The following is a 14978-nucleotide window of genomic DNA, read 5'->3' on the forward strand; positions in this document are numbered from 1 at the left end:
GTTGTCTCTTTTCACACCATCCGGCTACAGTAGCTTCAGAGAGTTGTCAAACAAAATAGCAATCGTCGAATTGTTTATGCTATCGAGAGCTTCACACGTTAGTAGGAACATATCTTCAGGGCCACCAACTTTTAGAACACCAACAACAACATTTGCAATATATCGCCCACTAATATCCGTAGTTTCATCTATCGACAGCCAGTTCTTTTGCTCAGCAATAGTAATTCGTATTTTCTTGCGAACGTCATTGTAGCATACGGATAAATAGTTCTATCTCAGTGTAGATTCATCTGGAAATGGATGTGTTGTGTACTTCTCCAAGAACCGTCTGAAGCGTGGATTCTTCAGCTTTTCCAATGAGCTGTTGCAGGACATCATCATCTCACGCAAATCCTTGCAGAATGATTGCACGGTTGATGATTGAACTGTCTGTTCAAATAACAGCGTTTGCCTGCTGTTAGTTTGTTATTTTCAGCACTTCGTTTCACACAGCTGCTGTGTTTAGTGGTATTACAGTGTTGTTGCACATTAAAGCGCTTTTCTGCGCCTACTTCACACAGTTTACAATATAATCTTTTCCCGTCAGAACTAAAGAACTTCTCTCCAAATTCTCGAACATATCTTCGCAATTTCACGCTGTCGGAGCACTTTGCTTTAGGTATGTTGAACAAGGTAAAGGCTGTATTCAAACTGATTACTGGGAGCATCTGTGCGACTGCGATGATTATTACGGCAGAAGACGCCTTTGTTGGCTCTGAGAGCGTATTGTCGACTGTGCGCGACAATGTTTTATGTTCGCGAAACTACTGTTGTGGTACACCGATTTGTGCTACAGTCCTGAGAAATAAAGTTGTGTACTAATTTATCTGTTTCTCTCTCATAATAGCACATTAATATTGTCTCGTGAGCAACATATTCATTTCCTTATTCGTGTGTCCCGTAAGATACGAGAAAAACGGTATATGCATTAATGGCTAAAGTTGACGGAAATATGACCTATTATATTAGAAGTTAGCCGCAATATGACCTATTACTAAAATTTGTTGAAATATGAGTTTATATGCACAATCAAAATACATTTTTCGACACTAAAATGCCTAGATTGGTGTATAAATTGTTCTGAAATTCACCTATTGTTCAGAAAAAAATATGACTTGTCATTAAAATCCGGACCCTAATAATTAGTAATATTAGCGAAAGAGTTAGGAACTTGCTTCGATTGTAATGTTCTCGTAACAGAAATGAACAATTTCCGACCCTATAAAAGCATATGTTCCTATGTCCAACTACTCATTCTAAGTATTCTCTGCCTTCAAAAATGTCTGGTGGGAGTTGTACCTACGGAAGTATGAAAAGCGGAATAGGAGACTAATACAAAGAAATGACTTCACTTGCTTCTTAAGTACGTAAACTGAAGGAAAAGTTAGTAATCAAAAAGCTGACTAGCCTTCCCTGTTTAGTCATTTGTGTTTAACAAATGGGCGAGTACTGATGGACAGAGAGTCTTGAGCTGCACATACCTTGACTTCGACGTCCCGCCTCGGTTGTCCCACGGAGCCTAGCGGCGTAGGCTTTGTATAGTCGCAGCCCATGGTCATGAGCATCTCCGTCATGCCGTACACCTGCGCTACCGTGACGTTGTACTTGCTCTGCACCTCCGCTTGCGAGTCAGGGTCCATCACTGACCCTCCGAACATGATGAACTTCAGCGGAGCCAGGTCAGGCCGGGGATTCATTTTGCATAACTTCACCCCGAGGTATGGAGGCATGGTCGTGTTAACTACCTGCAAACAGTTATTATGAACCTGACATTAACTTAGAGTAAACGTGAGGAATGATGTAGTATATATTTTTATTTTATTAATTAACAGATTCAGTTGCACTGTTTGCCTAGAATTTACCTAGGTTTCAGTGGGTATAACCCAGCCTTCTCCCAACTGAAACCTAGGTAAATTTTAGGCAAACAATGCAGCTGAGGCTGTTAGTTATTAAAATTAAAATTAATATTTACACAGTTGCTGACAGGACCACGAAATGTTGAATATATATATATATATATATATATATATATATATATATATATATATATACCCTGCTGTCGAAAACCTGTATGTTGGTTGTGAATCGTCTCGCACCAGAGTCCTTCGTTAGTGCGTTGGTTTGAGCTCTGGGACACAGCGTAACAGTTAACGTATTCTGAGTCACAGTCAGAAATCTGTGATCCATTTTCCTGTCATTGAGGTAGCACTTAGGTTTCAGGCTATTCTCAAGTGATTCAGCAGGCCGTCGTGGTATTACTGCAGAATTTGAACAATATTCCTTGTGCATATCACCGACTTTAATAAGCGGTTTGGACATGCTCACTAAGTTTAATAAAATATGATAAATCGTATCATGCACTTGACACTTTTGCTCTATGTCATCGAAACAACTATCAAGAGACAAAATCAGTTGCAAGCATTTATTTCATTCAGAGTATACTGAAGACACTTTTATATATTTTACAGGTTCTGTAGGAAGAGAATAGGTTTTGTAATGTTTAAAGTGAAAAGTAAAACAATGTTTTAGGAAGATGAAACGCCAACCTACGTATAGCAAGGTAAGGAAGGTTATAGAATGTGTGAACGTAATATGTTACCCATTGAGTTTGACCACAATGCCAAGGAAGAATTCGCTCTTAATTGCTGAACTACTACAATGCCTAATGTCGCTATATCTGAAATGGGAAAGAGGTATGTGCCATCACCAGCCAAACTTCAGAAGCTGCACCATAGTTTTGATGCTAAGTTTGTCCTTTAAAGTGAATTGAACAGGTTTCGCAGGTCCTGAGTTGAACCCAAAACTGGAGACATGGAATAGGCTTGCAATTGGTGACAGGTAATAGTATATGACACCACGCTTTAGAGCCAACGGACTTGCCGAATTGGATAAATCGGTCCTCGTCCTATAACCGACCGTAAGCAGCCTCGAGTCCGGTTAGTACTTAGATAGATACCCTCTGGGTACACCAGGTGCCATTCGCTCACGGACACGTAAGCCAGAAAAGTGGCGTTCAATTGGGAAGACTTGGCACCAAGACGGTGGCCATACAGCGTTATTGTTATGGCAATGTTTGGTTCAAAGGAGAAATTCAATCAAGAATAAAGAATATGAGAGTGAAAAAAATGTAAAACTCCTCCAACAATAGCAAGCGGATGACTCACGAACACAAAAATCTAAATTGTAATCGAAATAGTAGCTATGGCGTCAATAGCGGCAGTCGTTTGAAAATCAATAGGTATAAGAAATATGCATCAACACAATAATGGAAAAGATGATTGCGTACAATTCCTGGTCAGCTGAAAACCTGTCGGCATGACTTACAAAGTCTGACGTCGGATTCTATCAACTTTATTCGCCAAACGTTAACCACTCAGCACAGACACAAACACTGTATGCGTTATTCGCAGTTACATACAGTGGAGAGTTACGAGCATGACGTGACTGCCATGGTCGTGTGAAATAATTTTAATTTACCTAACTATATACAGTCATGGGCAATTGAAGTGGAGACAAGCAGTACCCAAATTTATCGTCTGTCGCGTTGCAATGCCGACACCGAAAGCGGTGGAGTGTCACTGTGACCCCTCAACCGAAGTCGACTTATAACTGACAAAGATCGGCGTATGTCCTACCTCAAGCCGTTCGGACACCATTCGGAACTGATACGATAGTGTTGAAAGTCTCTTCGGGTTTGCTGCCGGCTCCTGAAATCAGCTTGACTCGATATTTCCGCGGTCCAAGTGGTCGCCATCTTAAGGAAAATGCTGCTTCTACTGATGGGTCCCGCTGAGGACACGCCAGGCAGGAAATAGGGTACCGTTCAGTACACGGCTCATGCGCCGCCCGTCACGATTGCTGCCCTTCAAGACAGGGAGGTGGCGCCTACGTAATCATACGATAGTGCACTGTTTACGGGGTGAGGTAATTCAATAAAGAAGAGAAAGGAACGTAGGAGGTAAGAAAGATTGTGGTGTAAAGACGAGGTCATGAAAGACGAAGCACAAACTCATACTGGGGAACGACGGAAAACGGAATTGGCCGTATCTTTTCGAAAGGAACCGTCCCAGCATTTGCCTTAAGCTGTGTAGGGAAACCACTGGAAAATACAAATTCGTTACTCCTGGAAGAAGATGTAACTCTTTTTCACGAATACGAATCTACTGTGTTACCACTGCACCCCAACGGCTGGCTGCGCATGATCATATTGTCGGTGAGCACATCTTCCGAATGTGAGAGGTGGCGAAAGACCTACCTGTGCTCCGATTTTTAAGCCATATAAAAATCTACACTAGTCTATCTGAATAACACAAGCAACTACTCGGTGTATTAGGACAAGAAGCATAGTTATTTCCTCGTGGTAAAAGGAGAATTTTGGTGTGGTCGAAGAGACACTTTAAGGCTTTTGACACGCTTGCGAAGGGGGAACTGGACAACTAAGTATTGCGTGTGGGTCCACTCTAGAATACGAGGCTGCGAGTTAGATCCAGCTGGAAAAGAAAACCGCGCCTTTCCTATCAGGTTAAGGAACAGCGTCATGCGGAATACTGCCGAATGTTCCATAAAGACCGTGCTATGTCCCTGACGAGTATCTCAGGAAGTTTTTAGTGGCTATATTCCGCCTCCGTTCAACATTAGACAGCGCCTCCACCGGACATCATAGACTGAATCACCTCTGTGCAAGAACGGCTGGCCTTAGTGATTGCAAACCACAACTCGTTTCGAGTCCAGTCAAATGTGAACAATAATTACCTATTAGTACGAAGTACAATCTATATGTCTTGTGGGTTCACAGTTTCGTAAAATTGTTTGAAAGACACCGTTTTTGATCATACGTTTATTAAAAATCCACCAATTGCAGTGTCAACTATTTGGTCGTTTTCAAGTGAGTAACAACTGCAAACAGAAAATATACAGCGTTAAACGTACTGTTAAGATGGTGCATACGTATCTAACACTAGGGTTCGAGAAAATCGATTGAAAGAGACAAAAAATCACTTGCGTGCTGTAAAAACGACACGTAGTCCTCAGTAAAAGGAATAACAATCATATGAGTCTCTAGTGTACGTGTCAACAACTCACGCGACCTAAAAAAAAGCATAAAACGCTTTAATATGTTACGAGAATGCATCGTAAAACACACAAATGATTGAAACACTGTTCGCTAAATTTACCGTTATGTCACAGACGAGATGTTTGCACATGAAATGAAACTCTTGCTTGCAGCACATCAGCAGTGTAGCAAACGTAACTGGCACCCGGGACAAGACTACTGACACCCCCCCCCCCCCCCCGTATCGGGACACAACACATTGTTCGCAGCCCTGTCCCCCCTCCCCTCTCCTCGGGGCCTGGGGTACCTGGTACGACACTACATTTTACTGGCACTCCTTGTCCCCCCTCGAGAAACACATATAGTAATATACAAAATTTAATTTGATAATAATATATTTTCCGTAAAATCTTGTTTGTCTTGGAGACCAATTGGCGCCCCTCTGCAAGTGGAACACAGCACATGACAGACTCCCCCTTGCAAACACACCCTCCCCCCCCCCCCCTCCCCGCCTCCTTGCAACGCCACTGCTGCATATATCAGTAACAACATTTAATTGAGGATGTTGCTCTTTTACCGTGTTTGATATGGTCATTGTGCTTGTGTGAAAAATACTTACATTTCTTTAAGACGTTACGCATGGACGTGGCCCATACTGTATACTCCTTCCTATGAGTAAGATTTCATATTGTGTGTACATTTCAGCATTATGAAGTGCTTTACATGTGCTCAAATGAATGAGATTCCTTTCCATTATATGTATGGCTGCTTTTTTATGCTTGTCTGTGTATGCTTTTGTGACATGATATATTTTTTTACTTTATTTGACTTTTTAACTGACATGTTCCTTGTATTATCATGAAGTGCCTTACTTGTTACACTACTGGCCATTAAAATTGCTACACCACGAAGATGACGTGCTACAGACGCGAAATTTAACCGACAGGAAGAAGATGCTGTGATATGCAAATGATTAGCTTTTCAGAGCATTCACACAAGGTTGGCGCCTGTGGCGACACTTACAACGTGCTGACATGAATGTTTCCAACTGATTTCTCATACACAAACAGCAATTGACGGCGTTGCCTGGTGAAACGTTGTAGTGATGCCTCGTGTAAGGAGGAGAAATGCGTCCATCACGCTTCCGCCTTTGATAAAGGTCGTATTGTAGCCTGCCGCAATTGCGGTTTATCGTACCGCGATATTGCTGCTCGCGTTGGTCGAGAACCAATGACTGTTAGCAGAATATGGATTCGGTGTGTTCAGGAGGGTAATACGGAACGCCGTGCTGGATCCCAACGGTCTCGTATCACTAGCAGTCGAGATGACAGGCATCTTATCCGCATGGCTGTAACGGATCATGCAGCCACGTCTCGAACCCTGCGTCAACAGATGGGGACGTTTGCAACACAATAACCATTTGCACGAACAGTTCGTGACCATGGCTGCTGTTACCCTTCACGCTGCATCACAGACAGGAGCGCCTGCGATGGTATAATCAACGACGAACCTTGGCGCACGAATGGCAAATCGTCATTTTTTCGGATGAATCCAGGTTCTGTTTACAGCATCACGATGGTCGCATCCGTGTTTGGTGACATCGCGGTCAACGCACATCGGAAGCGTGTATTCGTCATCGCCATACTGGCGTATCACCCGGCGTGATGCTATGGGGTGCTATTAGTTACACGTCTGTCACCTCTTGTTCGCATTGACGGCACTTTGAGCGGCGGACGTTACATTTCAGATGTGTTACGACCCGTGGCTCTACCCTTGATTCAATCCCTGCGAAACCCTACATTTCAGCAGGATAATTCACGACCGCATGTTTCAGGTCCTGTACGGGCCTTTCTGGATAGAGAAAATGTTCGAGTGCTGCCCTGGCCAGCACATTCTCATGATCTCTCACCAATTGAAAACATCTGGTCAATGGTGGTCGAGAAACTGGCTCGTCACAATACGCTTGTCACTACTCTAGATGAACTGTGGTATCGTGTTGAAGCTGCATGGGCAGCTGTACCTGTACACGCGATCCAAGCTCTGTTTGACTCAATGCCCAGGCGTATCAAGGCCGTTATTACGACCAGAGGTGGTTGTTCTGGGTACTGATTTCTCAGGATCTATGCACCCAAATTGCGTGAAAATGTAACCACATGTAAGTTCTAGTATAATATATTTGTCCAATGAATTACCCGTTTATCATCTGCATTTCTTTTGGTGTAGCAATTTTAATGGCCAGTAGTGTATTTGGATGAAACTCTTTACCGTTACTATTATAATTGTTGTGCTTATGTATCCAACACTCCAGCATGTATTTTCACTGCTTGCGATCTACCTATATATAATGCAAATTTCGGATAACTATGTAATACGAGAACATTTGGCAACTATGTGTTGTTATGGCATATGTCTTCGCAGTTATGTGCTGCTGAAGGTATTCGCTCGTTTATAGGTATGTTAATAAAGTTTAATTGACCTCGGTTTTTCGTCACCATAAGATTAGGATCTACGAGTATATTTATCTATGCTGGCAGAAGTTGTGTATGAGGACGCCTGCGTGAAGAGCCTGCGTTCTTGTGTTTGGAGATGGCCTATGTTGGCTGGAGCTCTTATTTTTGACCGTACACTGTTCGTTAACTGACATGTGCAGTGATCATTCTCTTTTACGTGCACTTATCCTGTCAGTCAAGTAACAGTAAATTAAGTGAAGAGTGTTGCATTCATTTGTGCGTAGCGTACTGACGCGTTGTATACTTTATTTAGATGGTGTATATGACAAGGATGACAGGAGCACTAGACTCTGACATCATTTTATTCATTATACTGATGTGTACTGCAGTGTTTACAGCACGTAACGAATTGTTTGTCTATTTTAGTCAAGTTTTTCGCGACTCCACTGAAAGAAATGTATCTTTAAATCTGTATCTATACTGCTTGCAGTTTTTATCCACTTGAAAATGAACGAAAGACTGAAACTACAATATTGGATCTTTGACTAACGTTCAGTCAATGGCGAAAGGTTAGCTATGTCCGGTAACACTTTTGTTTCATTTATTTTCTTTCGCAAGCTAGTTTCAGCGACTATATCAACATCACCATCAGTGGTTTTTTTTACTCTAAAACATGCTAAATTAGCTTCGTTATAAACATTACTGTTTGGTTCCAGATATTGTATTTTGTGAATACTTTTATTATGCCTTATTTAATGAAGGTCACGGCATGCTTTCTGCATTTATTGCCGTTGTTTCTGACATATTTGTCGTGTCTAGTTTCCTTTTTTTCGGCATCCAGCATGTCATCTGCAACTGTATAAGCGGCTGTTGATAACAAATATGGAAAAATGAACTTATATTCGTCAGCGTTATGCTATTGGGAACTGCGGTTGCTTTATAGATACAGCTTTGGTGCCGACTACGTTGTTACGTATTTTTTCATGTACTCATATTCTTTGGACGTCTTGCAGATGCTTTCAAACACAGAAAAACGTAACTGTTACAACTTGGTCACAGTTCAAAACATTACAACATCATTCGGTTCGTGGGTGTCGCAAGAATCTTGTAAGAATGTTTTGAAAATTGTAGCAAGAGTTCTGACGGCATGTGTGTGTGTGTGTTTTGGTGCTGTTCTGTGGCTTGTGTCAGTTCCCCTGAAGACGTAAAGATGGTGTTAAAGTGTTGTCTTTCATTTATTACGTTTTTCTCATCCGCTACAGCCTTTTGTATGTTATAATTTCTTTCAGTTATTAGTTTTTGGTGTAAATTGTTGCCATGTCACAATTTAATTTATGTAATACATCCTTTTCGGTATCAACATATTAGAAATTCTGTGAATGGATGATGTACGAGGCCCAATGCCCGAGGCCCACCGCATGTCATGTGATATTTGATGCAGATGAGCTTCATCAACGGCAATGGTAGCTTTCCAGACAAGTTGTTTTTCCGTGTTTCGAGCCTCCAATTACGTTGTTATTTCGTAACCGTACTGACCTCTGTCACCTGTGACGTAAGAGGAGGGGGTCTGCATCTTCCCCTATAGGGAGGACGTTGTTTGCGGTTGATATGGCTTTCGCATACCAGCAATGAACTGGCGAACAGGATACTCCTCTGTAGCCCGTCTCTCTACAGCTGCATCGAGCGGTAGTTGACGGTGACGTCTGTAATTATCACTGCAGAATCGGCTGGTTACCCGGAACAGAGATCCTCGTGATGCATTCTGGACAGACTGGGGCATGAAAAGCCAAGAGTGTCCTATCTCACATGTGGAGTAGCCCACGTGTCGCAAATAGATGATTGGCCTAACATCACGTGTCTTCTTGTTCTCCATTCGACTGTCGCGCCGAAACCGATACGAGATACAATGAAGTTAAAGTCACGTAGCACGCCCTATCGTTCGTATTCCCAGGCTCTCTCTCTCTCTCTCTCTCTCTCTCTCTCTCTCCAATTCAGCATTTATTTCTAAATCTATCGATCACATGTACATATTTGTAGAAATCAAACTTAAGTTAAAGGAACTTACGTTGTACTCTCGCAGGACCTTCAGAAATAGCTGTTCGTCGAATCTTAGCAAGGCAACGATCTTAGCCCCGGAGTTGAGGCACAGTAATTGCACCATTATTGACGAAACCCAGAAGACAGGCGACAGAAGCAGGAACGAGCCAAAAGCAGCGTTTATCATCATTCCTTCCTCGCTGCAAATCAGAAAAAAGCATTGCAGTGTTAACCACACAGTGACTTCTATTTTCTAGGCATTACAATAACCAATACAGCTGACAAGGCCGCAAAGGAATGTTGTTTTTGTAGTCAAAAACTTGCGTTAGCAGGATTCAGAGGAAAGAGCTGCGCATTCGATCTAAATAATATTGTTTGGTAGCAGAAGAATCAAAATAGCAGCCCTGTAGGAATAAAGCGCGGTTCAGGAGCTCTTGAGTGGCGCTGGAATTGTGAGGAAGTTGGGACAAGAGGAGCGCAGTGGGTCACAAAATGGGACAGCAGTATGAAACGATAAAATGCACGTTAGAATTTAACGTCTCGTTTGGCACTGGTTCTTCCTAAACAAAAGTAGTTTCTTCACATAGCCTCAACCTCGCTTGATAGATATGTGTCTGAGAAACATTTGAAGCCACTCTCTTTCGATGGCTATATCTGTAAGTTTAATTCCACGGACCATTGGACGAGATGAAGATTAGGTGCCATTATAAAAAAAGCAAATACTGTACATTACCAAAATTACCGACTAAGAATGAAATATTTTAAGTAGAGGAGCGCCTCTAGATATGTTATTTAGGCTGTAGGGTCCATTACAGTGAAATGTCAGAGATATGAGGGTTCCTTATAAACCACTCCGTTCGATGGTCTTATGTTACGCTTAGTTTATGGAATCATCACTAATAAAAAGAATAATCTTCCTGAAGCTTTAAAATTACTTATTTTGGTCAAGAAAGGTGTTCATGGTTCATTATCACATGTTTTAGATAACTTGCTAGCAGTCCTAAAAAGATTAACTACTAATAAGGTGCCGTTTAAGAGGAGTATTAAAGATTTACCGGTGGCCAGCTCCTTCTACTTTGTTGACGAATACCTTAGCAGAGCAAATCATGTGGGTGTTACATAAAATCAGACTTTCGTACGTCGTCAGTGTCGTAGTATCATAAAAATAAATAAGTTTTGTACTCTGACTTTCTCTTCCATTATGCATGGCCACAATAACCTAAGAGTTATCTTATCCACCTTAGTTTCTTCCACATGACATGTATTATCACAAGTTTGCTACTCCCGTTCCGATGAAAATATGTTTAAAGTTTCGTTGATTCATTCCACTTCCATGACGAACGATTCACTGTGGATCTGTGGAAGGTGTGGTGTCACCCAAAGATCGCTGGGACACGCCCAAGTTAGCAACATGCTTCGATATCACAGACATCAGCGATTTGTTGCTGCAATGCGCAACGACGGATGGGAGAGGCTGAAGAAGATTCCCTTTTCTCAAAAAAAAAAAAAAAAAAAAAAAAGTTCTGAGTGCTATGGGACTTAACATCTCAGTTCATCAGTCCCCTAGAACTTAGAACTAGTTAAACCAAACTAACCTAAGGACATCACACATATCCATGCCCGACCGTAGCAGTCGCGCGGTTCCGGACTGAAGCGCTTAGAACCGCTCGGCTACCGTGGCCGGCCCCTTTTCTCAGCACAACAGCATCATCGCATGGAGGTCAATATACAGGGTGTATCAAAAAGAATCATCCGATTAACAAAAAAATCATAACTGTTATGGTATTTGAGACATGTACGTGAACAAAGCACTGTTGAAAAGAGCAGACTCTCGAGTTTTACGTGGTTCCCGCTAGGTAGCAGCAGCGTGCGCCCTCTTCAGTTCTAGTGAAAATGCCGCCGTGACAACAGAAAGCGTCTTGTGTTCTACATTTCTACGTTTTGCGCGAGTGCGGGTCAGTAATAACTGTTCAGCGTGACTTTCGTACCAGGTATGGTGAGGATCCTCCTACAGCACAGAGCATTAGACAATGGCATGAACAGATCCGGGAAACAGGCAGTTTTGGTAAAGGCAAATCGCCGGGCCCTCCCCGAGTGTCTGACACAGACTTCGAACGCATCTGCCATAGTTTCACAAGGATTACGCAGAATTCCGTTCGCTGTGGAGTTCGATAGTTCGACATGCCCCCGATGTCCATCTGGCGTGTTGCGTCGACGTATACACATGAAACCATACAAAATTCAGTTACTGCAAGCTCTCTGTGAAGGTGACAAACAACAAGGTGTTTAGCTCTTCTTCTTGGTAAGATAGTTTTCTTCTGCGCTTAAAGTTTAGTGATGAGGCAACATTTCGTTTAAATGGAAAGATGAACAGTCATAACATGAGAACATGGGATACGGAACAACCACATGAAGTTGTACAACATGAGAGGGACTCTCCAAAATTTAATGTGTTTTGTGAAGTTTCACGGGAAAAGGTGTATGGTCAATTTTTCTTTCCCGAGAATACTGATACAGGAAGCACATATCTCGATATGCTTGAGAACTGTCTTTTTCTTCAGTGGGAGACTGATTCGAACGACTTCATTTACCAACAGGATGGGGCACCGCCACCCTGGCATCTGGAAGTGCGGAAATTTTTATATCAAAGGATTACTGAACAATGGATCATTCGCACTAGACCAAATGATTCAGCCTTACTTTAGTGGCTTCCAAGGTCACCGGAACTGACTGTATGTGATTACTTCACATGGGGGATTATGAAAGACGCCGATACCAACAACAGTGAATGAACTGAGACATCGCAGGTGAGCAGCTGTGGAAACTGTAACTCAAAACATGCTCGGTGCAGTGTGAGAACAATTTGAATACCGGATTGGCATACGTCATGTATCTCAAGGGGGGCATACTGAACACCTATGAAAAGGTATGAAAAAAACTTTTTGAGTTTCCCGTTCATCAAAAAACAATGTTGGTTTCAGAAATAAAGAATTGTCAAAATTGGATAATTCTTCTTGATACACACTGTAGATCCGAACACCGACTTGCTCTCCCCAGTTCCAGACCACCAAGCAGTCAACATCATCTAGTTAGGACCCTAGTGCTATTCGAGTCTCAGATGGAACCGTACTTATGTAAACGTTGAAACTGTACTTCAAGAGAACAGTTTGTAATTGCGTGCATCAAGTGGTGCTTTACTGATCAAAGACAGTTGTAAATATCCGACACAGTCCTATGACGATGGACTGTATAAAGTTAGGTACATGTTTTAATCATTCTTGTCATAAAATGAACTAATGTTTCATAAACTTGTGGTTCTGATCAGCAGTTTCCCAGCGCAATCAATGAACCCACAGATATGACTGCAGCTGCAGTTCCGTCATGTATAACAGAAGGTATATTAGCATATCTCGTTTTCTTTGTAAACAGTTATTGTATACACTAGCTTTATGACTAAAATTCATGAGGATCTCCTCGCTATAGACCTTTGGAACAAAAGGCATTTCCAATCTAATCTAATCCAATATAATGTAATAATCAGGCTGTTTGACTGACGAGAGTGTTACGTAAATGCAAAAGCACCTGAAATGGCAGTCTCTCGAGGATATTCTGCGAATGCATACTCAGAAAGTTCCATGAACCCCAATTAAGCGAGGAATTTAGGAATATACGACAAAAGTTTAACTATGCTTTTCGTATAATAATTGTTCATCTCTGATTATGTTAGGTTTTTGTTATAGCTCGGAGAAACATACTTGTGGCGATCTCTTTCCTGCTCTCTCTCTCCACTTTCAGACGTCACAGTGAAAGAGGAAAACGATGAGAAATTCAGACATAATGACGTTCCTGGTTCTGCTGTTAAATAACTGAGGCGTATAAGTTGTTTCGTCGGCCAATACATGTACCTCGGTTTGAAGCCAGAACAATAGTGTGTGTGTCAACAGTTGCACAATCACATGTAAGAAACTGAACCGTCTGTAAAGATTAACGGATTCGCCAACGTTATTTCATGCACTTTAAACTGTTTTCCTCGTTTTCTACACAGTTCTCACAGAGTGACTAGGCGAAGAAATTACCGTCAGTAGCTGTGTGAAGAAATATATTTAATAAACTAATTGTAAGTTGGCAGTTGTGATACAATATTTATCATTCGGTTCACGTCAGTGGGCAACAGACTGTTTTTTTTTCCATTTCGTAACTCTATCACGTATGAGCAGAAATTATTATTAACTTATGTCATATTATTATGAATGTTTTTAGCGTTTATGAACTGTAATGAGTTCTTAAATTAAGGTATAAGGGCATCTGAGTCGTTCATAAGCGTGTTAATTACTTTGTACACTACACGCTTCGATGGTTGTACTGCCATTAACAACATCGTCATAACCATCAGGTGAAAGATCGTTTTTACGCAACTGTTTCTAGTGAAACACACTGATGACATGAGCAGCTGCATGTTAGATGGCTAGGTGGTTATGGTGTATTTTTCACTCGTAGCCGCAAAAATTGTAAATGTGCTGTAAAATGTGAGATGCACTTACTGCACAATAAGTATGGGATATGCACTGACTTTAGACGCGAAAAATTTAATTTGCTGTTTACTATAAGTTAACTAACTCAACGGACTGTGAAAGTAGTCCACTGGCTTTTTTCATTCCCGTACCACCGTCTACCATAAAACCTTTCCTATGTACATTGCTTGTTAAGCACGAATGTCTCCATTCTTTAGTTAAATATGATGCCACTCAGTCTTCCAGTTTCTAGCATCATTCCTCGATGTACACATTGAAACGCCTTAGTCCCATCAAGACAAATATCATTTGGTGCTGTTTTCATTTCTAACACTGGCCATTATAAAAAGTGCTACATAGGGGTTTGTGGATATTTTGATGAAATATTGTAGATACTTCATTATTTCCCTAAGTAATTCGCGTTGGGTTGCAGGCTTGTTCCTTCGAAAAGCACCCGGCCGCTATGTGTCCGCATCCGTTGCGAAACCGAGCTTGTGTTTCATCTACAACGGCAATTTCGCCGACTGGACGCTAAGCCCTACTCTGCCATCTAGTCTTCGTGAGATTGATTACAATGCAACATTAAAACCAAATTAGAATTTTGGAGTACCATGCGCGTCGACTTTTTTTATTTATTGTTTTATTTAGCCTATCCCCATAAGGTCTTGAGGTCCTCTGTTCCATCTGACCAGTAGCAAAACTTAAGTGAATGGAGATGACTAGAAAACACAGTCCTGTAATACTAGAATACAGTATTAGACGTCTGCTGGTAGATACAGTCACAATCATTTAAATATTTGGGCGTAACGTTGCAGAGCGGTGCGAACTGGAACGAGCACATAAGGAAGGTACAAGGAAGGCGAGTGGACGACTTCGATTTATTGGCAG

At 41.7% G+C, this 14978-nt stretch overlaps 1 protein-coding gene across 1 annotated transcript in view; it reads right to left on the reverse strand.

Moving 5' to 3' along the window:
- Positions 1-14978, reverse strand: part of LOC126282322 (uncharacterized) — a 65616-nt gene that overhangs the window by 18600 nt on the left and 32038 nt on the right. The window contains exons 4-5 of the mRNA XM_049981979.1: positions 9608-9779; positions 1521-1784 (exon numbers count right to left, since the gene is read on the reverse strand). Coding sequence (XP_049837936.1) covers positions 1521-1784; positions 9608-9779 — 436 coding nt within the window. The remainder of the gene's footprint in view (positions 1-1520; positions 1785-9607; positions 9780-14978) is intronic.

This window comes from Schistocerca gregaria, chromosome 7 (genome assembly GCF_023897955.1).
Source record: "Schistocerca gregaria isolate iqSchGreg1 chromosome 7, iqSchGreg1.2, whole genome shotgun sequence".
NCBI lineage: Eukaryota > Metazoa > Arthropoda > Insecta > Orthoptera > Acrididae > Schistocerca > Schistocerca gregaria.